The 25,666-nt window shown below is 38.7% G+C and overlaps 1 protein-coding gene across 3 annotated transcripts in view; it reads left to right on the top strand.

The window, feature by feature from the left end:
• CORO6 (coronin 6) overlaps positions 1-21,325 on the top strand; it is a 133,427-nt gene extending 112,102 nt beyond the window's left edge. The window contains exons 6-12 of one of the 3 annotated variants that reach the window (XM_063450034.1): positions 4,482-4,601; positions 5,659-5,778; positions 7,960-8,064; positions 9,830-9,975; positions 16,312-16,369; positions 16,724-16,954; positions 19,860-21,325. In XM_063450034.1, the coding sequence (XP_063306104.1) occupies positions 4,482-4,601; positions 5,659-5,778; positions 7,960-8,064; positions 9,830-9,975; positions 16,312-16,369; positions 16,724-16,954; positions 19,860-19,982 (903 nt within the window). In that variant the 3' untranslated portion in view covers positions 19,983-21,325. The remainder of the gene's footprint in view (positions 1-4,481; positions 4,602-5,658; positions 5,779-7,959; positions 8,065-9,829; positions 9,976-16,311; positions 16,370-16,723; positions 16,955-19,859) is intronic. The other 2 variants (XM_063450036.1, XM_063450035.1) reach the window with 2 other exon arrangements.
• Positions 21,326-25,666: the final 4,341 nt, after the last annotated feature.

Genomic DNA, 25,666 nt, shown 5'->3' with positions numbered 1-25,666 from the left:
TCATTTCTCCAAGCCATCACCAGTGAAGGCTGTATTGGGAAAAAAGGCTCTTTCTATGTAGGATACCGTGTTCTTGAGGGATCCTCCATAGATTTGATGGAGGATCCCTCGAGAACACGGTATCCTCCATAGATTTCAATGCTGTACAATCACTAATCGGCAAGAGTACAGCGCTAGCGACTCCTCCTGGTAGCTGAAATGCCAAGAGCTGAAGAAGAGCAGATGAAAGAGGATGGCAGCACCCACGAGGGACAGATTCAATTAAGGAAATCTCACCTTTCCTGGCCCCGCAATAGGCACTGGACCTCCATTGGGCAATGTCACTGTTAGGGGACTTTGCAAATTATGCAAAAACCCCAGACGGTGACAGGGCAACTTTAAACATTATTACACATTGTGTATGTTCTCACAGCAGACCCCTGAGGCCTTAATTTTTTGAAGGTCACTGGAACAAGTATTAGCAAGTAAGTTAGGTAATAATCGTACAGCATTGGTTCTCCAGAATATATTCGAATACCAGCAAAATATGATATTTTGGAGAAACATAGTTATATTTTTGATAAAGAATTGTATTATCGCAAGAAAAAAAAGTCAGAATCTTGTTTTTTTTTTTAAAATAAGATTAAATATAGAACCAAACGCTCTCTAACAGATATAATCCACAACTAATTAACTTTTCTTTCAAATAGATTTATGCATAAACCCCCATACAGCTATGCTGAATGAATCAAATGCCCGTTTGTTCAGCAAATCACTAACAAATCAGTTAATTCATTCAGCAATAAACTGGCGTTTGTTTTTTTTCAGCACAGATGTATGGGATTTCTGTACAAGTCTAAGCTCAATAGGAGGACTTATGTGATTTCCTAGCACAAGGGGGCACCCTAATATTGCAGCATCTTGTTCTAGATTAGAAACTGCCTGTTTGGCCCGTTTGGTCCCTTTTTTTTTTCTTGTAATTTTTGTTATTGTTGTTTTGTAAAAATGTCAAAAAATCTTTAACACAACATGTTTCAAAGAAACTGCCTGTTTGCTACTGCAGCGGAGGATTTAACAATATGGTGCTAGTAATATAAAATATATCTATATATCAATATTACTATTACTATCGATAGATAAATATCCAATTTCCCCCATATTCCTAGTTTGGCTATATGTGATTTTTTTATTTTTATTTTTATTTTGAATTGTGTCCTATTCATCACCATTCAGTAAAATAAATAAATAAAATAAACAGGGTTATTCGTTAAGGTATGAAATATCTGAAATTAAAAGTCAGAGTGAATTCCAAATTGTAGGCCAAATAGTGGACTGGAAAATGTATCTTACCTAAAATATTTTATTTTTACACTTATTCATATAATTTGGTATGCAAAACCTCATTGTTAAATCTATCCTGTTTATTTTAACTGTATTCTCTTTACCCCTCTGTCCCCACCTCTTCCATCCCCGTGGTGGCTTGATTTGCAAATTTTTGTTGTAATTTATTATGTATAATGTCTACAATTTGAATCCTGTTATGAGGTATATACATAAGTGGTCTGCCAAGATTACAGGGGTTATACATGCAATGACAGTCACAATGCACCTATGTTTGTTAAATATCTTTTTTATTCCTTTTTTGGGGAAAAAATACATTTCTGCAAACTATCTACACAGTCAATGAAAAATGAAGTCCAATATTGATACTGTGCTTTAATGTAGTGAATGCTAATAATGGGCCTGGCACTGTACTTTTCCCTAATATACAGACTGCTAAGAGTGAGGCTACTGCTGGGCTTTCCTTTAATATAGTGACTGCCAATAGTAAGCCTGGCACTGTGCTTTCCTTTAATATAGTGACTGCCAATAGTGGGCCTGGCACTGTGCTTTCCTTTAATATAGTGACTGCCAATAGTGGGCCTGGCACTGTGCTTTCCTTTAATATAGTGACTGCCAATAGTGGGCCTGGCACTGTGCTTTCCTTTACTATAGCGACCGCGAAGAGTGAGTCTGACACTGTGCTTTCCTTTAGTATAGTGACTGCCAATAGTGGGCCTGGCACTGTGCTTTCCTTTAATATAGTGACTGCTTAGAGTGAGCCTGGCACTGTGCTTTCCTTTGATATAGTGACTGCCAATAGTGGGCCTGGCACTGTGCTTTCCTTTAATATAGTGACTGCTTAGAGTGAGCCTGGCACTGTGCTTTCCTTTGATATAGTGACTGCCAATAGTGAGCTTGGCACTGTGCTTTCCTTTACTATAGCGACCGCGAAGAGTGAGTCTGACACTGTGCTTTCCTTTAATATAGTGACTGCCAATAGTGAGCCTGGCACTGTGCTTTCCTTTACTTTAGCGACCGCGAAGAGTGAGTCTGACACTGTGCTTTCCTTTAATATAGTGACTGCCAATAGTGAGCCTGGCACTGTGCTTTCCTTTAATATAGTGACTGCCAATAGTGAGCCTGGCACTGTGCTTTCCTTTAATATAGTGACTGCCAATAGTGAGCCTGGCACTGTGCTTTCCTTTAATATAGTGACTGCCAATAGTAAGCCTGGCACTGTGCTTTCCTTTAATATAGTGACTGCCAATAGTGAGCCTGGCACTGTGCTTTCCTTTACTATAGCGACCGCGAAGAGTGAGTCTGACACTGTGCTTTCCTTTAATATAGTGACTGCCAATAGTGAGCCTGGCACCGTGCTTTCCTTTAATATAGTGACTGCCAATAGTGGGCCTGGCACTGTGCTTTCCTTTACTATAGCGACGCGAAGAGTGAGTCTGACACTGTGCTTTCCTTTAGTATAGTGACTGCCAATAGTGGGCCTGGCACTGTGCTTTCCTTTAATATAGTGACTGCTTAGAGTGAGCCTGGCACTGTGCTTTCCTTTGATATAGTGACTGTCAATAGTGGGCCTGGCACTGTGCTTTCCTTTAATATAGTGACTGCTTAGAGTGAGCCTGGCACTGTGCTTTCCTTTGATATAGTGACTGCCAATAGTGAGCTTGGCACTGTGCTTTCCTTTACTATAGCGACCGCGAAGAGTGAGTCTGACACTGTGCTTTCCTTTAATATAGTGACTGCCAATAGTGAGCCTGGCACTGAGACCGCGTCTGCACATATATATAGCAATCATCGCTTTATATATGTGCAGAGAGGGAATGTGGGGCCCAGGACTGCCAAAGCAGTCCGGACCCCCCAGGACCGCCGTCATGGTTGTCACCCCCTGATGGCGGCCCTGCAAAGATATACACATACAGACAGATACACAGAGACACATGCAAACATACATGCACATATAGACACACATGCAAGCATACAGACACATACATAGATAAACGTACATACAGATACGCATATAGGCACACATAAGGGCTTAAGGATTCCTTAATATCTAACAGAGAGAGGTTCATGTCACCATGTACAAGATTGAAACACCAACCATTGGTCTAAACGGTGCACTGTGCTGTCTTCGTCTATAATCCCTGTGCTGTGTTATTGCTGTGTCAATTGCATGCTTACATTGGAAAGTGATAAAAGTATTGGAAACTTAGAATTAAGGGGGCAGGGACATAATTAAGGCCACATACCATTTAGTAGTTAAAAGAAACAAGTGACACAATTGCTGTGGATCAGTTAAGATACAAGCTTTAATCACCCCACAGTTTTGTCCACTGCGGTGTGGTTGTTTGTAAGTTGTGGTACAGAATTGTGAATGCCTGGCATTCAAACCACCAAAACAATTTTAGCTTCATGAAACCGTTTTGGTGTATAGATCATGCCCCTGCAATGTCAATGTTCAGCTCTTTGCCATTTAGAAGTTAAATCACTTTGTTTCTGTTTATGTAGCCCCAGTAACACCCTGCCTGTGACTCACACAGTCTCCATGGAAAAATGGTTTAATTTTCTATCAGATTTTATGGCACAGAGTGTTTACTTTAGAAGTTCTTATCTCTTAATTGTTAATGTAATGAACTTTATTCACGCACGTGAGACTGTTGCAGGCATGTTAACAGAGCAGTAGGTATGAAATTCTAAATGAAACCCACTGTGCATTAAGGGATTTTTTTTAAAAAAAAAAACAGGTCTCTCTCAACAGGTGAGATCTGACTATGGCTGCAAAAAAACCAAAGTGATTTACAGCAGCTCTGACACCTTCAATGGTCTTTGCATATTCAAATCCTCAGACAGTGACTGGGTGACGCGGGGTGCAGTGGAAGGATGAGTTTTACTTATCCGCCACAAGTCTTCCCGCTGGTCCTCTTCAGCTCCTGGTGCCTCATCTGCCAGGAGCCCATGTCAGTACTGTACTCTCGAGCATGCACGTAGAGTACAACACTGAGAGGTCTATGGAGGGTCCTGTGAGACCACCTAAAGTGTCCCATCTTGTTGTAGTGTTGCTTATTGTATCAGGGGTGTGAATCACTGACTAGCCTGACACTAACCAGCATGTTTGTTGTTTTCACTTGCTGTGATCGACTTAACCTGCTAATCAAACAATATAGGAGAAAAGTGGGGCACATGAAGGGGCCCGGCCAATCAAATCCATCTTTTTGTCGGATGGCAAAATATTCACCACTGGCTTCAGCAAGATGAGCGAACGACAGTTGGCACTGTGGGATCCGGTATGAGAAGGTGTTCTGCATGTTTTATTTATTCTACATATCTTTACATTTACTGTTTTGTTAGCTGCACAAGCTTTGCAGAGTTCCAACGGTGGCAAGACAGAGGACTCTCTACACCTGCCTTTGGGGAGTCAGAAAGAGCTCAATTCATTGGATGATGCAGATAATCTCCTATAATATTTGTCCAGTATATAGGTTTATTTTTTAATATATACCGGTATATATATTAATGATTCCAGAGAGTAAGCAGCAACTGTGATCCATAAACCTATAGATATACACCTTTTTAATATTGTTTTATTTGAGCCAGATGAGAGATGTGACCTCACCCAAATTGTAGTGTTGAAAGAACATCCCTTGTTGTAGGATTTAAATATTCAGATATTTGTTATTGTGCAAAAACTATATATAACTTGGTTAAGAACTATTCCTGACCATGTTTCTAACATAGCTCTACAAGAGCACAGGGAGGTGGGCAAAGCTATGTAAGCTATTGGTTGAGTCATCTCTGCTCTATTGAGGCACCTTTAAAAGTCCTGTTGATGATGAGCCAGGATTGGCATGTGCTAGCTTAGCATACTTTCATTACACTGGTTGGTTATGTAACTAGAATGAAATGTTCCTAAATCTTATTTTTAAGAAAACATTTTTGTTTAGCATTATTTTCCATTCAGAAGGACTTAAACACTACCTCTTCTGCCACTCTCCACAAGCATATAGTTCCTCTAGGATTACATTATTTGGCTGTCTAAACGGGGACCCTGGCCAGTACTAAATGCCTCTTTATTTCTTTAATGTTGCTAATACTCTCTGGCATTGTTCAAAGGTCAGCTGCACAGACAGCAGCCCACACTATATTTTCAGATCTATATCTCATCCCTTAAAGACTTATTGACAGGCCTTTCCGATCTCCCCATCCAGGGTCACCTTGGTATCCATAGCTGCAAAGGTTTGTGAGCCAGTAACACCCTGTGCTGCTTGTTCTGCCAGGACAAGAGGCTTTTGTGATTATAATCCTGTCATGACGAGTTTGTTTTCCACCTCCCAACCCTCACAGGAGAAATGTACCCCCCACGAGGGGATGAGACCCATGCGCGCGATCTTTACCAGAGATGGAAACATCTTTACTACTGGTTTTACACGGATGAGTCAGAGAGAGTTGGGCTTATGGGACCCGGTAATGGTATACGTAAATAGTCCTGGCAAATTGTAAATTATTGTCACTGTTTCCACAATACACGACCCTTGGAAATATCATTGCTAAAGAATTCTCATTTCAAGATGCATGGGAAAAATAGCTAAATAAGAACACGTAGTATGAAAACAATAAAATGTGCCAAATATTGATTATATACAGAGCCTGTGAATTAAGTATGTTAATATATGACTAGTTCAATGCCAACATAATGGGGGTTTAGAATCTTTGTGCACCTCTTCGTAGGTAGTCTACAGTAATTCACATGCACAGCTTGCCGAAGACTAGCTAAACATGTTTGTTTTAGTTCATTAAGATACCGGTAATTATAATTTACAGGGTTATTTAGTAAAGTGAGAATTGTTGGGAATTCAAAGTGAACTTCAAATTTAAGGCCAAAATAGGTAAATAGAAATATTCTCCAATCCAGCTATGCTCCCAATAAATCTTTATTGACTTGAATGCTGTAATTCACTTTGAAGTCCCAGCAATTCTCACTTTAGTGAATAACCGTTATTGTTTGTTTCTTCAGACAGAGCATAATAGTTTTCTTATTCACACTGTGAATCAACAGTAAACTTGTGCAAAAATGTGTTTGAACTGGTTCATCTGAACCAAATTTCTTTGAATCCACACAATAACACGTTGATTAATGCAGAACTTACCTGTAGGGACTTATTCATTTAAAAACATTCCACAGGTAAATCCTAGGCAACTTGATTCATTCAGATGTGCGTTAAAAGTAATTTGATTCGGACGAACTATGTTCGTTCGTTCCACTTTGGCATCTCAATTATTGGTAAACCCTGGTGTAGTACTTCATAACCTTACAGATGTTCGGGAACTATAGTTCCATTTTGGTTGACTGAGCATCAAGGAGAATGCAGTTCAGACACACCTGGAATTAGGAAGACTAGTCAATACACCTGGAGAAATTAGGAATCTAGAAACTCATATTCGCTATTGTGTTTACAGTGACAATAATCGCACGTTTCCAGGGCCCGGAATGCAGTGTTTCAGCATGGAGTGTATAGACCATTAGGGTTCTAATGCCAAGAGTGCTAACTCTGTGTCTGCTCCTGACTATAGTTCTCAGTGTTATCTTACCAGTGTGGAGTGATATATTTGGAGTGGTATAGTTGGCTTACATAAACTAGAAGAGTAATATTATTCCACTCCTTTTTTGATGTGTAGATTATTAGTTATGCATGATGGGAGAGCTATGGTAACCAATTAAAATGACTGTATGTACAAACAGTAATGTTGGCATATACTCTACTAAAATAAGTTTGTGCAAAAGAATAAAACAATTTGAAATCACAAATAATGTACACATGGTGTCAGTTCCACCTTAATAATAACGAGCGATCCATGTTACCTTCAAAGGAATAGGCTTATGGGCCACATTCTGTAATATAAGCAATCATGTATTCCGCTAATTGACAATTATGTAATATTATAGAATTGTGAGCCACAGAATTACCCTGTGAAAACAGGAGGGCATGTTCTATAAATTTCACCCATGGTAAAAAAAATTCCCAAGGCATAGATTACCTTGTATAATATGAAAAACCACCTATTCAGTGAATTCTTTGTGGTCCATAGCCATCTAGCATTTGACCAAACGTAGCAAGTAAGCAAACGTAAATAAAAAAAAATTAACACAGAATTGGTGGCATTAGCATTTAGCTATGACTTTAAAAGCTAGCTGAGCACGATGAATAGTATATATTATTTGGCCTTGTATGAAGTGCATTAATGCAATAGTCCAGGTCTCATAATGTTCTAAATAATAAACAGAATAGAAATCTCACAATATATTCTACTTTAAGTCCATTCTATATATTAAGTGAGCACTACTCACTAAATAGTTAGCACAGCTCGCTGAAAAGTTCTCAAAGAGAGCACATGAAAGATTCTGTACAGCTTTAGTTAATAGATAATTCCCTACATACATTGGAACTGTTATCCTTACTGATTACTTAAAACAATAGTTTGTTTTCTTATTTACGGTATCTATATCTCTTTTTAAAAGTAGAGTTTACTGTGTGGAAAAATTACTTTGTATAAAACGGTGTGCCGAGTTTCACTAACTTTTGAACTACTAATAATTGGTTAGAAAATGGCATATACTAAACAATTTTCCCGTCTACCGGCATGTAGAGTAACTTTGATGAACCCATCGCCTTACAAGAGATGGACACCAGTAATGGAGTTCTCCTTCCTTTCTATGATCCAGACTCCAGCATTGTTTACCTCTGTGGAAAGGTAACTCTGTGATCCTGTTATGGATCATGTTTAATATCTGCATTTAGAGAATTATTTGTCAAGACCAGAGGATGAGAGGGAAACGATTGCTTGCCCTACAATGAGAGACACTCAGATGAAAATCATGACACTAAGGTACCGGTATTCTAAAATGTCTCTAGTGAGTAAAACAGGTGCCTGCTCCTCATTCGAGTTTCCTACCCTTGCTTAAAGTAAAACCTGAATATTTATAAAGGTCATTTAGTACATACTTTGCCTTTAGTCTTGATAATATTTTATTTAAGAATTGTGACAGTGTTTGTTTTGTGAACATTTCTGTTGCTTACACGTCTTAAAACACTACGAGGCAACAGATATCCAGGAATATCTCATGAGTCATTATGGTAAAATTGCCAAGAGTTTTAACCTATCTCAGCATAATCCGGCTTTATCATTTTCAAATGACTTTGCTCCAACCAATGTTCATCTCACGTCTCCTTAGTTTAACAGTCTAAATACACTGATAACAAAACAGGTACTCGGCACTCTGCTAGATATGCAAGTAGACTTTATTCACTGGTCTAAAGTAAAGATAACGTTTCAATCCCCCTGGGACTTTTTTCAAACCTCTTGCTGTTGATTAAGGAAGGCTAATTGCTCATCTACAGGAGTGTGTTGAGTACTGGTCTGGTGGCATTTGATTTTCTTATTTTTTTAAATGTATTTTCTTAGACAAGCTGGAGGTGTACAAGTCCTGTCTGATTTACCATACAATCTGCATGATGTGTACATATAAATTCCTAAAATAACAATGAAAAAGTTAGCACTTGATAAATAGTGAATAATTATTCCCATTTGGTTTCTGTAAACATATTTTCTTTTGTTGGAGGAGACCTAAATCATCAGGAACTTGATTTACCCTGTATATACATGTATCCATAGCTATCTTTCTTTCTACAAATAAATGACAAACAGATCATTGATATCATGGTACAATTCTCACATTTACCAACTTATATTAATTCTTGCACACATTTTACTTATGCTCATACTTGTGTGTCTATATATACCACGCATTTATTGCAAAAAAATATGCGATATTTGTTTTTATTAGTAATATTTATGACCTATTTTTGAAAATACACATTATTTGGCTGTAGATGAACTACTTTAATAATAATGCAGTTAAAGGGATACTATAGTCACCAGAACAACTACAGCTTAATGTAGGTGTTATGGTGTCTATAGCCTGTCCATGCAGATTTTTTGCTGTTTTCAGAGAAAAGGCCTTGTTCACATTGCTGCCTATGGACATCTCCAGTGGCAGTCAAACGGCCACTGTGGGGGCTTCCTGGGTCAGTGCGTTCAGTGTCTTCACACTCTTCATGGAGGCACTGAACTTTCCTCGTAGAAATGAATTGATTCAATGCATCTCTATAAGGAGACGCTGATTGGTAAGCAAGGTATCTGACTCTGCCCCCTGGCCCACTTCCTTGGTTGAAATCATCAGAATTGACAATCTCGCCAATCCATTGTATTGACTGAGATTGTCAATTCTGGTGATCTCAGCCAAGGAGGCAGAACAGGGGTGCTGGCAGACCCATGCAGCGCTAAATAAATGTAAGATTTATCCCTATTTAAGGAGGGCAAGGGGGGAAGGCGGACACGTAAACAGTGTGTTCAATGTCAGAAGGTCATGAATACACGTTTGTATTCCTGAACTTAGAGTGTTCCTTTAACTTTCTCCAAAAAATGCTGCAGCAATGATGTTCTTTTCATGTTACAGGGTGACAGCAGTATCCGTTACTTTGAGATAACAGACGAGGCACCTTATGTCCATTACTTGAATACCTTCAGCAGCAAAGAACCACAAAGAGGAATGGGCTTCATGCCTAAAAGAGGTCTCGATGTCAGTAAATGTGAAATAGCCAGGTGAGCCAGGCATATCATATACCATGCATAGGCAACCTTCGGCACTCCAGATGTTGTGTACTACATCCCCCCATAATGCTGTCAAAGGATCATTGGAGGTGTAGTCCAAAACATCTGGAGTGCTGAAGGTTGCCTATGCCTGTCATAGACTATGATTAAGTTACATTATATTTGGCTATATAAAGTGTTTTATTTGTGACTTTCTGTTGCTTGGTAAGATTCTTTTTCTTTAAATTAGAGTAAGAAAACTCTAAGAAAATTAGAGGGTAAAGCACCTGTTATATGAGAAACCGTTCCTACCTATCCTACATGAGCGAGTTTAGGGAGAAAAGAGGGATTGGAGAATTTTTGGGAAGTTCAATTTTTAAACTGACAGGGCTATTCAGTAAAGTGAAAATTGCAAAGAATTCAAAGTGAATTTCAAACTCAGGACCAAATTCACTTTTTTTGCTTTCCTGCAATTCCCATGTGAAGCACTGTACAGAAGATGCTCAAAAAATCAGAATATCGTGCAAAAGTTCATTTATTTCAGTAATGCAACGTAAAAAGGGAAACTAATATATGAGATAGACGCATTACATGCAAAGCAAGATAGTTCAAGCCGTGATTTTGTCATAAGTGCGATGATTATGGCTTACAGCTCATGAAAACCCCAAATGCACAATCTTAGGAAATTAGAATATTACATGCAATCAATAAAACAAGGAGTGTACATAGCACAATATCAGACCTCTGAAAAGTATAAGCATGCATATGGACTCAGTACTTGGTTTGGGCCCCTTTTGCAGCAATTACTGCCTCAATGCGGTGTGGCATGAAAGCTATCAGCCTGTGGCACTGCTGAGGTGTTATGGAAGACCAGGATGCTTCAATAGCAGTTTCAGCTCTTCTGCATTGTTCGGTCTCATGTCTCTCATCTTTCTCTTGGCAATGCCCCATAGATTCTCTATGGGGTTCAGGTCAGGCGAGTTTGCTGGCCAATCAAGCACAGTAATCCCACGGTCATTGAACCAGGCTTTGGTGCTTTTGGCAGTGTGGGCAGGTGCCTGCTGGAAAATGAAGTCAGCATCCCCATAAAGCTCGTCTGTGGAAGGAAGCATGAAGTGCTCCAAAATCTCCTGGTAGACGGCTGCGTTGACCCTGGACTTAAAGAAGGACAGTGGACCAACACCAGCAGATGACATGGCTCCCCAAATCAACACAGACTGTGGAAACTTCACACTGGACTTCAAGCATTTTGCAGTGTGTGCCTCTACATTCTTCCTCCAGACTTTGGGTCCTTGGTTTCCAAATGAGATGCAAAAGTTGCTATCATCAGAAAAGAGGACTTTGGACCACTGAGCAACAGACCAGGTCTGTTTTTCTTTAGCCCAGGTAAGATACTTAGACGTTGTTTGTTGTTCAGGAGCGGCTTGACAAGAGGAATACGACATCTGAAGCCCATGTCCAGGATCCATCTGTGTGTGGTGGCTCTTGATGCACTGACTCCAGCCTCAGTCCACTCCTTGTGAAAGTCAATCAAAGAATACCTCCTTTTACAGAGGAATGTGTGCAACAGAATATTTTTAAACAAATACAGTGGTTTGTAAGCAGCTCAATACATTTATGTGGAAATATCCTCTATTCCACAAAACAAAATTGGAGTTATAGTGTGGTGTAAGTGACAGAAAACTTATACCAGCAAGTGGAGCGCTTTAACATGAATAGCTTACCAAATGGTCCCTCATTCAGTCACAAAGCATACGGTACATGTTAAAAAATATAGAAAATACAATATAGTGCAGACGGTTTGGAATGATAATGCAATTGTAATAGAAATTATATTGGTGATTTCTAGATGAATGAAACACTCACATTTGAAGGAGCCTGTATGTGAAAACACTGGCTCCGTATTTCAGCCTATGTGCTTGTTTAGGGGTAGCACCGCCCGTCTCCTTCGATATAGGATGTTTCTCAAAGACAAAATGTGGAGAAAGCAGACCAATGTGTAGGAAGTGTTTAAAAACACAAATATTTGGAAATAAATGGTGTGCTCACCTGGTCCTGAGCCTGTGGGTCCCGGCTCTAGGTATATGCGTATTGTGCCAATTTGGGTGGGGATGGCACTACCCCTAGGAAGATATTCTTGAGGTTTCCAAAAAAGGAGGACTTAAAAGGATCTTAAGTAAAAAGTAATAAATTTATTTAACAAATAAAATAAAATATAATAAAAACAATGAAAGAAGTCCTTAATAAAAAGTCCTTAAAAAAGCCAATACGCGTTTCACTCCTTAGTGTGGAGCTTCCTCAGTCAGCTGTGGTGTTTTGTCCTCTAGATCTTCCTTTTATATAATTTTAGGGGTCCTCCCCTTTAATGATTACAGTCAGTTTGTCCAATAATGTCCTCAGTTGCATTTCCCTTGTAGGGTATAATTTGTATATGTCTCTTTAATTGGGTGTGGGGATTTGCGCCCTTTTTCTTCTTCAATTTCATTGGTGGACCGTGGTGGTTGGCGGAAATAATCCGCTCATGGCCGGGCGGTTGGCGGAAGTGGCGTCACTGACCCACGTGATCGCCATTCCGCCGCCGCCCGGAAGTTCGCCTTCCCCTCCGGAACTGAAACCACTCTACACACTTTTTTAAATCAACTTGACAAAAATGAGTGGGGTATTGTTTTATCAACGAACTTTAGTCAAACCAATGTGACATTTTTAGATCTAGATATTTTCATAGAACATGATCTAATTAAAACCAAAACCCATTTTAAAGATGTGGATGTTAACAGCTTTATCCACACCTCTAGTTGCCATTTTTCTCCTTGGCTTCAAGGTATCCCCAAGTCACAATTTATACGCATTAGAAGAAATTGTACAGATGAAACTATCTTTAAAGAACAAGCGAACAAATTAATTTCAGACCTACTAGAGAAGGGTTATGAAGAAAATAAACTAAAACAAACATTGGCACAGATCTCCAAAATTCCACAGAGTACCCTACTAAAAGAAAAGAACAAAAAAGAAAATACGGAACAAATCAACTTACCCATAATATGCAACTACAGTTATAACAATAAAACACTTAAAAAAAATTCTAACCAAACACTGGCCTATCCTATTACAGGATGATACCCTAACACAAATTCTACCATCTAAACCTAAAGTAGTGTTTAGGGGAGCGGCCAACTTAAATAGACTTCTGGTAAAAAAACAAAACCCACCACCTTTTTAGATAAAGAAAAGGGCTTCTATGGATGCGGTACATGCCTAGCATGTAGAAACACAAATAATAAAAAAAGAAATATTACCAAATTTAAGAATTTTAACAATAAAGAAGAATTCCAAGTTAAAGACCTCATAACTTGCCACTCCAACAATATCATATACCTGTTAGAATGCCCATGTGGTCTTAAGTATGTGGGTCGAACTAAATGTAAATTACACATCAGGATAGAGGAACATACTAGGAACATCAAGAAAAAATTTGAGGGACACAGTGTATCCCACCATTTCTTTACGACACACAATAGTGACCCCACACTTCTCAAATTTATGGGGATACAGAGGATAAAAGGCAACTGGTGAGGAGGGGACTTTTTGAAACTATTAGGACAGAGTGAGATGAGGTGGATATTCAACCTTGGGACTCTAAAACCCCAGGGTTTGAATATAGATTTTGAACTCTTCCATTTTATTTAACTTATACCCATTTATTCCTCTTCTATAACTCAGATTCAAATTATGTCTCATTTTCACTTATCAATTTTATCTATGAATATCATTCAAAATTAGTATCACTAGAAAATATTTATTATTTAACAGTATCACTGAAAATACTAATTATCTAATAGCACTTTAACAGTCATCACCTAATAGCACTTTAATATTTAACATTTAATATTTATTCTTTACAAGCACTTTAGTACCACACTAATTTTCACAATATGGGTATCATATGTGTACATTTCCCATTGATGAATTGTTATATTTCTTTATATTTCTTTGTTTTTTGTTATTTACTTCATATAGAATATTCACTGCTTCGTTCGCTTTTCCCCTGACGTGCGCTATGTGCCGCTCGTTGCGGATTGGGGGGAGGGGCTTGGGGCCGTTCCGGCACGCCTCAAAGGCGGGACGTTCCGGGATGGGTGCGCATTGTCCCCTCCCCTCCTGTCTGCACGCGGGGATACGTGCGTCGAGACGGAGGGGAAGGCGAACTTCCAGGCGGCGGAATGGCGATCACGTGGGTCCGTGACGTCACTTCCGCCAATCGCCCGGCCATGAGCGGATTATTTCCGCCAACCACCACGGTCCACCAATGAAATTGAAGAAGAAAAAGGGCGCAAATCCCCACACCCAATTAAAGAGACATATACAAATTATACCCTACAAGGGAAATGCAACTGAGGACATTATTGGACAAACTGACTGTAATCATTAAAGGGGAGGACCCCTAAAATTATATAAAAGGAAGATCTAGAGGACAAAACACCACAGCTGACTGAGGAAGCTCCACACTAAGGAGTGAAACGCGTATTGGCTTTTTTAAGGACTTTTTATTAAGGACTTCTTTCATTGTTTTTATTATATTTTATTTTATTTGTTAAATAAATTTATTACTTTTTACTTAAGATCCTTTTAAGTCCTCCTTTTTTGGAAACCTCAAGAATATCTTCCTAGGGGTAGTGCCATCCCCACCCAAATTGGCACAATACGCATATACCTAGAGCCGGGACCCACAGGCTCAGGACCAGGTGAGCACACCATTTATTTCCAAATATTTGTGTTTTTAAACACTTCCTACACATTGGTCTGCTTTCTCCACAATTTGTCTTTGAGAAACATCCTATATCGAAGGAGACGGGCGGTGCTACCCCTAAACAAGCACATAGGCTGAAATACGGAGCCAGTGTTTTCACATACAGGCTCCTTCAAATGTGAGTGTTTCATTCATCTAGAAATCACCAATATAATTTCTATTACAATTGCATTATCATTCCAAACCGTCTGCACTATATTGTATTTTCTATATTTTTTAACATGTACCGTATGCTTTGTGACTGAATGAGGGACCATTTGGTAAGCTATTCATGTTAAAGCGCTCCACTTGCTGGTATAAGTTTTCTGTCACTTACACCACACTATAACTCCTTGTGAAAGTCCCCAACACATTTCAATGGCCTTTTCTTGACAATCCTCTCCAACTTCCTTCGCAATTACCTTTTGAGGCTCATGTCAATGATGGTTTTCTGCACAACTGTCAGGTCAGCAGTCTTCCCCATGATTGTGATTCCTACTGAACCAGACTGAGAGACCATTTAAAGGCTCAGAAACCCTTTGCAGGTGTTATGGCTCACTTAGCTGATTAGAGTGGGACACTGTGAGCCTAAAATATTGCACATTTTCACAATGTTCTAATTTACTGAGATTGTAGATTTGGGGTTCTCATGAGCTGTAAGCCATAATCATCGCACTTATGACAAATCACGGCTTAAACTATCTTGCTTTGCATGTAATGTGTCTCTCTCATATATTAGTTTCCCCTTTTACGTTGCATTACTGAAATAAATGAACTTTTGCACGATATTCTAATTTTTCGAGTATCACCTGTATGTAATTCAATGGCATCTTCTGTTACTCTATAAAATACAGTAATGTATCAAATATTTTCTATGCCTCAAAAAACCCGTTTGTAAATAAATGAAATAGAAAGAGAAACAAGAGTGATTTCCAAAATTCTACCTTTAGAATTCATCTATGAGGATAATACATTTACAGAATTCACAAACAATCTATGTGCTCCACCATGTCCTATGAGCATTTTAAGCTTGCCTCTGCCTATGCCATCTGATTTAGCCACTTTTTTTTATTATTGTGGCTGATGGCATGTTTTGGGCCTCAATTTATTATTGTTGGATCACCTTTCCATTGATTACATTTTTCTTTTGTTTTTAACACTTTAGTTTTTAACACATTTTAAAGCATAGGGATTTGAAAGCATGGTGAAAATAAAGCAATAATTTAATATTTTTTGATACTTTTAAAATGATTTTTAAAATCTAAAAAAGTATGTAATATTTAAAAAATAATCAAATTACAAATATCACAAAATAAACAAATTCTAAGTATATCACATAATGTAAAAATATGTATTCTAATATATCATCTTAAAAGTAGATTTAAAAATATTAATTAATTTGGAAAACTTTTATCCTTTATTATTAAATTGAGACATTAGTAAGAAAGTTATCTATCTAAACAGCTATGTACCTTCACTCTACATCAAACAAATGGAACTCATTGGATGTCGCTGCTGATTCTGGGTGATAACCTAGTTATTTTGTATTGCTGTTTTTACAGGTTTTACAAGCTGCATGAGCGAAAATGTGAACCCATTGTTATGACTGTACCTCGAAAGGTATGGATCAATGCTTGCCATCTCTCTTGACCCACATAAAATGGCTCTGAGTATGTCATAGCTGCCTTGTACTTACAACACATACAGTTGTTTGTACTCCTGTCAGCCAACGAGAATATTCAGAACTTTGTTTGTTGCTGTTGTCTCCTCAATCTTCAATCCTAGTGCTATCTTGTAGTCAGTCACTCTTCTCCCCTGTCTGCAACTATTGTAAAATGCCTTGTTTCAGCCCTCTCATAGCTGTAGAATATCCATTTTCTGCTGTGGTTTATTTGTATTCATTTCATTTTCATTTCTTGATCATTTTGGCATTGAATATTTTAATGTATCTTTTGTTTGTTGTTCGTTCCACAGTCAGACCTCTTCCAGGATGATCTATATCCAGATACACCGGGGCTTGAGCCAGCCATCGAAGCTGAAGAGTGGTTTTCTGGACAGAATGCTGACCCTTTGCTGGTGTCTCTAAGAGACGGCTATGTTCCTGCAAAGAACAGGGAGTTTAAGGTCACCAAGAAAAACATTCTGGACAATAAACCACCAACTGGGCCACGACGCAGCTTCTCCTCCTGTGATTCAGGCTTCTCAGTGAGTTGTTATTACAACATCTCATACCATGACCTCTAGCAAATAGACATAATAAAATGAGGACAGGTGCATCTAGCTATGTAAGACAGTCAGGTAGAGACCATAATCCTTAGATCCCCCAATTTCAGCAAATTAACAAAATTTTCTGTCCAATATGTGACAGGTTATTCAGTCATAAGAATTTTCCAACCTGGAAAGCGTTCACCAGAAATCAAATTAATATTATTATTATTTTTTATTTTTTAAAGGAAGTCTCTAAGCACCTTAAATACTGCAGAGCACTAAAGGTTTGAATTAGCTAATGGTTTAACAGCTTACCCGTGGACTCCCAGGTGAAGGTCACCTCGTCTAAAACACTGACACTCTAATGAGCTAGGTTAATCTCAGAAAAGGAAAGTGACCGGTAGCAAACAGATTGACTATTTATATTGAGGGCACTCCTGGTACCGTAACCACTGCAGTGCTGTAGTGCTTTTTTGTGTTTGCAGTGTTCCTTTAATATCTTACACGTCTATAGGTATAGGTCAATATTGCAAGACCTAAAATAGACGGAAGGCAAAGATTTTAAAAAATGAATACTAGCATAAGCATCTTATGGTAAGTCTTGATAGATAAGCTGAACTATGCAAGTCATTCTCAACACAAATTTCCAAACATGGTTATTTTTTTTTAAATGGTCTATTATTTTTAGAATTTGCAATAAATACAGTAAGCAGGATGGCAAAGCCAGTATTGCCTCTGCTCAATAATCTGTCTTTAAAGGCAATACACAAACCTGAGCTCAACCCAGTAAGCAGAATAAAGTGACATTTTCCCCCCATTATGAAAATGTGGCATCTGCAGTAGTACCTATGTACAGTGTGGGGATATTTATGGGATGATATTATACAGTTGAGAATTGCCCACTATTTCAATTCTCTTAGATCGTTGAGATCGTTATCATGTAAGTGAAATGTATTCCATACAAATAAAATCACAATTTGTTTTAAAAATAGATAATTTATTGTGACAATTAAAATAATAATAATATTAGGCGGCATGCATGATAATAATCAGTGAATATTTAGTATAACATAAGTATGCAATACAATAGCTAAACACAGTACAAAGCTACGGCATCAACTGTCAAGACCAGATTTATGGGGTACTTCACGGACACAGAAAGCTAAACTTCCAGCGAAAAGTTGTAAAAAACCTTGGCTAACAGTTAGATCAACCCTTTCAATGCTGGCTAGATCCTCCTAGGCATATAATATCCTGTTCTCATGTAATTTTCAATTCAAATAACATTCAAACCAGCTCATTAATCATTTCCTGGAACCATCCAATAAGAATAATCTACCAGATTCGATAAGCCGAATTTTAATTTGCCTAAAAAGATATCTTATCTTATTTTAGAGCAAATCAATACACCTGGATAAAAACAGCGGTATGCTAACACGTGATAATATCACATTAATATATAATTATTCTTAATTCCACCTGCAGAATGGAATGTTTATAACTATATATTCCTTAGTTAACTAAGATTTCTAAATATTGAAATCTGACCGTGATTTATCCAGTCATATATCATGCTATTAGATTTTAATTAATTTAGATTAATTAAATAAAACCAGCATAATTACCAGTTATGTAGATGTTCTCATCAGATGAGTAGGTAGTCCAAGGAACTTTAATGCGGGTATGATTGGTTGTATGGAGGTATGTAAGTAATAGAGAAAAGTGATGTTGGTTAGAAAGTAAGAGTAAAATTCTAAGTGTCAAGGAGTGTTTCTTGAGTTGTGTCCAAGAGAGTTTGAGAGTTAGTCCCAGAGTGAATATCTTTCCTGGATCTCTCTGGATTTCCAAATCTGAAAGCCCCCCAAAAAACTAACCTCTCTCTTCCCTTTGTCCTAACTTTTTAAAGGGAAAGATTCTCTGTACGTCATTAGTTGGTAGAACCAATAGGATCCTGAAGGTGTGGTCAACCTGCCGATCGCAATTTAGAAATTAATCAATAGAGGGCACAATTGCCTAATTAAACCTTCCTATCCAGGAAAGAGTTCACTTTTCCTGATGACAATTTGACGTCATTTGGCTTATCTAAAATGACTACCATAACTTAAATTTACTGTCAGTTCAAAGCATTTCTTTGGATTTTCTCCAGATAGTGCGTCGACAATTCTTGTTGTAATTTCTAAAATTGACAGTTTTAAACTCAATTTAGAAAGTAAAATGAATTACTTAGTCTTCTCTGTCACTAGTGTCTGTGTTTAAAATTATTTATTTATTATTATTATTATTAACATTTAAACAGAGCATTCCATCCCCCTGCTTCATTGCTTATCACTTGGCTTGTTTATATAATGCATTCCTTAGCTCAGGCTAGTGGCTAGTGTTACTGAAAGCAAGAAGAAATTATGTGTCTTTGTTAGCCTGAAGATCCAACATGGAGTCCGCTCTGTTCTGAGTGACTCTGGCAATATACACTTTTCATTTCTATCTTAGCACAAAATGTCTGCTGATATAAATATCCTGACAACAGATATATAATCTGTTTTAGTTAGCTAGAATGTAGTTCTCTGGCTGTGGATTGCTGGCATATCTTGCCATGGCATAGGCTCCTAGTTTCTTTAAAAGAGTTCAATTTAGGTAGTGAAGTAAATAAAATTTTGCTTTAACTCTGTGATCAATGATGCAGATCTTTATTGCTCACTTACAATATGCTTAACCAACTTTAAAGTATTTAGACCGTTTTTACTAGTCTCTCAATCATAATTTGTTATAATAACTGCACTATGCTATTGTACTTTTTTCTATTCTATTTATATGCTTGGTATATCATGTGCAACCTTTACTTGAGCTAAATTTAAATTAATTAATGAACTGATTACATTTGACGGACTCTACTTCTCTCCTTTAGCGGATCACGCTGGAAGACCTTATGGAAGAAATCAAAAGTTTGAGGGCGATTGTCGAGTCTCAAGACAAACGGATCTCGAATCTGGAAAACCAACTGCATGCACTTTCCAATGGCACAGCCTGAGCCCAAATGTGTGAAATCACACAGTTACCCAGAATGCACTACAAGACCCACACATCTTTCCTTCCCAACAAGAAAATCTTGGTTACGTTTGGCCAGAGGGGCTGGAGCCAGTACGAGGACTCCAAAAAATAAATAAATAAATGTCCCCATCCTACACCCCTTCATTATAAAAGGCATCTGCAGACACCATGTGCCAGGAAAAGGGTTACGTGTCAGCCAGAGGGATTGGGGGGGCGAAAGACATTTTTTTTAAGCACTAATAGACTATTCCAGTGACATACATATATGGAGAGGTCCAACGGGCTGCTTTGCATGATGAGTGATATGGTGGTAACAAAGCTACTGTGTATATCATACATGCTCCTATGGAGAGAGTATATTGGGACATGGTACTTCCCATGTAAAAGAAGCACAGATCATTCTCTCTCCTTCATTGCTGTTATATTCGTGGGGCTTTCATATATGGTAAGATTGCCAATGCTAGAAATTAACAATAGGATTTTAAGATAATTTGGTCTACAAAATGGCAACCTTCCTTCAAAAATATGCACAGCTTGAGCTTTATACATTTGTTGCAAACTCAAGTGTTTGGGTCTCTCACACAATATGACATTTACACATATATAAAATATTCATACAGTATTAGAAATGTATTTGTATATTATACAGCTATATAAAATGAACTCCAAAATAATAATAACAAATAGGTTTTAAATTATTCCCGGTGTATTAGTGTTGTTTTTATTTTTATTTTTTAAATAGGTCCCTTTGATTTGTTAAGGTGTTTAAGATTGTGTTAGAGGCTGACATGTATTGAAATTACCTACTGATCCCTCAAAGGGTTTTAACCAAATGCTGTCTGGGTACCATGATCTGTCATGTGTTTTGAATGTATTTGACGACTTTATTATATTAACATCCGTTGTGATTTCTTTTTCAATTGACTGACAAAAGTTTGTATTTAATCATTACTCTTTCTTTACCCAAGTCTCTTTATGGGTCTCATTTTGTATTCTCACATTATCATATAAAGAATCTAGTCCCGTAAAAATCTAGAAACTCTTTTAGTCAAACAACTCGTAAAACAGGGCTCGCAGTGATCACCATATAGGCCGCCCTGCACTAGTGTTAATCATGCATTTTAAATCATTGCATTGTTTAAAAAAAAATCTGTTATTTAAAATTATTGTGACACTCTATTTGACTTGTCGTGTACTGTAAAATAGCCTTTTTTCTTTTCTTTTTTTTTTAAAAACCGGCTTCAATGAAATAGAAATATGCTGCATTTTCCGTTGTGCCAAAGCAAATGAAATACAAAAAATAATATATATTATCTTGGTGAATCCTTGTGACATTCTTTGATTGTGGTTTCCACATCAAGATTATTTTCTTTCACTTTTCCATTTTCTTGATTTCGACATTTCACATTCTTGAATAAACTTGTTGAGTTTTGTTGCTCTGAAGAAGAAGAAGAGGGAAAATTACATTATTGTCCGTCTCATTGAGCACACATAATATAATCCTGGATGGGTTAACCTAGTTCTTACTTAGTGGAAACCTGTCTGATTTTTATGTTGGAGGTACTGCTTACATCAGGGGTGTCCAAACTTTTTTCAAAGAGAGCCAGATTTGATGAAGTAAACATGCGTGAGGGCCCACCATTTTGCCTGACATTCTTTGAACCATTAAAATTAAATGCAAATTAACTATTTTATGCAAAATGTATTGCAAGCGGCATACTTTTCATTTCATCTCTTTATTCTGTCCCTTCTCTCTTTTATTGTGTCCCTACATTCTGTCCCTTCTCTATTTTATTCTCTCTTTATTCTGTACATTCTCTTTTATTCTGTACATTCTCTCTTATTTTGTCCCTTCTCTCTTTTATTCTGGGGGGTGGGAGATGGCAGGGAGGTGTGTATTTGGGGGCTGGGAGATGGCAGGGAGGTGTGTATTTGGGGGCTGGGAGATGGCAGGGAGGTGTGTATTTGGAGGCTGGGGGATGGCAGGGAGGTTTGTATTTGGAGGCTGGGGGATGGCAGGGAGGTTTGTATTTGGAGGCTGGGAGATGGCAGGGAGGTGTGTATCTGAGGGTGGGGGGATGGCAGGATGGTGGATAGTGTGGAGGAGAGATGACAGGAGAGTTCAAAAATGTGTATGATGGGGCAAGAGGTAAAGCTGTGTGTAATAGTAGAGAAGGAACAGGACGATGTATAACAAGGGGAGGGATTGAATACAATGTCTATTTATTTGGACTTTGGATTTATTTTATTCTGCCCCTTCTCGCTTTTATTCTGCCCCTTCCTTCTCTGCCCCCAAACCAAATCCCGTGACGTCGACGTACAAGATATCCTGAGAACTCAGACTGAGGAAGAGCAGTGACTGCACGTCCGTCTGCGTTCTCGCTTTCTCTTGGACCCAGTGAATCCCTGCGCGCCGCTCAGGACCGCTGCGTTCAATGATCCAGTGATTCTGAGCAGCGCTCGGGGATTCACTGGGGGCCATAACAGATAGGATTAGCCAAATAACCTGTGGGGCCATATTAAACCGGAACGCGGGCCACAATTGGGACTTTGGACATGACTGGCTTACATGATAAAATAGGAGTGAGGTAAGAATTAATATTAAATAAAATTTTATTTCTCTATGGCAGCTTCAGTTTTGGGGATAGTTCTACCCCAGCTGACAAAAACATGAATACAAATTGGTGAACTGATTGACTCGCAACATAAAAGTCCCTACCTCGTCCATACCCACAGTCATATTTCAAAGCTCGCACAACCTAGAAAAATGTGAACGGCTAAATACAGCTGTGAATAACCGCCAGGAAAATAAAATTACAGTAAATCTAAAATGACCTTTTCCTATCAATCCATGGCAGCATCAATTTTAAGTAGTAAACAAACAAAAAGTAAGGGAAATAATTCAAAACAAACAACAATCAATGCTGCAAAACTACCAACAAATTTGTTGATGAGAAGAGTGGGCAAACAGAACCCTTCTAACAAAGTTTGTATCAGTAGGAGATATTGAGTGCAATTTATAGTGTGTGATGAATGCCCAGCATATGTCTTCTGGAAAAACCCAAGATGTACATAATGCCCTTGTTGTTTGGGTTAGGAGGTGTACATAGTCTATGCGTGCCACGGCTATGACCTATAATGCTGGTTCTCGTTGTTTAACCCCTTAAGGACACATGACGTGTGACATGTTATGATTCCCTTTTATTCCAGAAGTTTGGTCCTTAAGGGGTTAAGAACCTGATAGGAGATCATCCTAATAACATCCTACTTGTGACATTGTGATCATCCTTCTAACATCCTACTTGTGACATTGGATTCTCCTGGTGGAGGTGGTTTAGGAACAAATGATGGCAGCAGCACTTTATTTTATTTTATAAATTCTTTATTTTTGCTGTGCATATATTAACATACATGCCTGCAGTGCCACGTCAGCTTTAGCAAGCGTAATGAAACATAGGTAAGCATAGGCATGACATTTGAGAAAACTGCACATTTTTATAAGTTTTAGGGATCAAAAGTAATACATATGTGTGTATGACAGTGTAGAAGCATATACTGTTTTCAATCAGGAGCAATTTCAAGTAAGTGAATACAAGCTGTCCTAAAAGGTGTCAGCTATAGATTGCATTTCTAAGACAGTTGCAGGTTGTGTCTATATGCCTAAAACACTGTAGAAAGGTAACCACTGGGCACAAACCATTAATAAAAATAACTAAAAGTAACTAAACATGAATGCTCATCTTTGTAATGTATACTGGTAGGATGCCAGAATTGTGAGATGCCAAGGCAGCATTGTTCACCCCACTCCACACGCTGGCCATGAGAGAGAGTCCATGATGCTGTCAGCATTATTCCCCCCTCTCCCTGTCAGCAGACAGTGTAGGCCAGGGATAGGCAACCTTCGGCTCTCCAGATGTTGTGGACTACATCCCCCATAATGCTCTTACACACATAATGCTGGCAAAGCATCATGGGAGGTGTAGTCCAAAACATCTGCAGAGCCGAAGGTTGCCTATGCCTGGTGTAGGCTTTATGGGGTGTGCTGCTTCAGCTTCACATAATCTTGACCCCAGACTTTATTGGGAGCCACTGCCCAGTGTCCGCGGGTCTCAGTCTAGAGTGTATGTCACAGTCACAGGCCCTCAGGGTGTCCATGTTCTGGGCTTTCCTCTGAGTTGTCAGATGCTGGTCTGTAGGTGACTCCAATGGATCCTTCAGCCAAGTGTCACAAGCTGCTTCTTGTGCGTCAGGAGTGGTAAGGTCGCTAGATCGGCTAGCGAGTCGATGCCAGAACTTCTGTCAGATAGCGTTGAATTTTGCATTAAATGCTTCCTTCCAGTTTTTGTGCCCTGTGCGCCCTCGGCATTGCAGAGGTTCCAGCTCGACGGCCATCTTGGTCGTGCCATGCTGCTTTTAAGGCGCCAGTGAAGAAGACATTTGTTGCGGTTTTATGCTGACCCAGTGGGGACCGGAATAACCCCCAACAGTCCAAAGGGGAGGGGAAGATGGATGACGGGGCTGCAAGAGGTAGGCTTCAAGGTGTGTGTGCGGCTTCGGGAGATCAGCTGCTTCTCCCTCCTGCCAACACTGCGGTCCCAGTAGGCCTCGGAATAGGTTGCTGCTCAGCTGGGCGCCCCTTTCCGGATGTATTAAGCTTCATAAGTTGTTGATGGTTGTTTTCTTGTGATTTTGGACCTCTAGGAGCGTATTTAACAGTAATAATTAACTTTTAGTTTGGTTTGTCGGGAGCTCCAGAGTAACACGTCCAGCCTTGTTGGACGTCAGGCCCTGCCCCCTGCAGCAGCACTTTAAATATGGAATTTCCTAAGTACTTGTGGTAAGACTGTAGATACTGGTTTAATAATGATGTGAGTCTGTGGTTCTTTTTAATAGAAAGCCTTCACATCCAACACCTGGTTTGCTAATGTAAGGGCAACTAAAATCTGAAGATATTCATTAGAAATTGACCTCCAATACGTCACTATGGAATTGCCTAGAGAGTTCGATGCACTGTTAGATCCTCCATTCACTGTTCTTAAGGAAGTTCACTAAATACTTCTTACTGTTAACTTTTTTTGACCATGAAACACTGCAGAGAGTTCAAAAGTTTAATAAACGCAAACCTTTCTGTTGGCTATCTTGTAAAATTCCAGGAAATCAAGTGATGAAAGGTCCAGAACAGCAACTACTTTGGGCATAGCCCAAGCTTCTGCTGTAAGTAATGGTAGGGAGGCTATATCCTTCTTTTAGAACTGCCAGGTTGCGCATGGTGTTTAATGTATGGAGCCACTGCCGTACCATTTAGGACCTTGATGACACCTTTCATTTTGCAAAGATTGCTTTGAACATTTCTATCTTAGGGAGACAACCAAAGACGATGACAGTAAACAAGGATAAACAAGTATGTACAGTGAGGGGGAAAAGTATTTGATCCCCTGCTGATTTTGGACGTTTGCCCACTGACAAAGAAATGATCAGTCTATAATTTTAGTTTTAGGTGTATTTTAGCAGTAAGAGACAGAATTACTACAACAAAAAAATCCAGAAAAGCGCATGTCAAAAAAGTTTTGTGTTGTAACCCCATATTAAAGGATCACTATAGGGTTAGGAACACAAACGTATTCCTGACCCTATAGTGTCAACACCACCATCTAGCCCCCCTGG

Source organism: Pelobates fuscus, chromosome 1 (assembly GCF_036172605.1).
Source record: "Pelobates fuscus isolate aPelFus1 chromosome 1, aPelFus1.pri, whole genome shotgun sequence".
Lineage (NCBI taxonomy): Eukaryota > Metazoa > Chordata > Amphibia > Anura > Pelobatidae > Pelobates > Pelobates fuscus.
The sequence above is the reverse complement of the archived record's forward strand: the minus strand, read 5'-3'. Positions and strand labels throughout refer to the sequence as shown.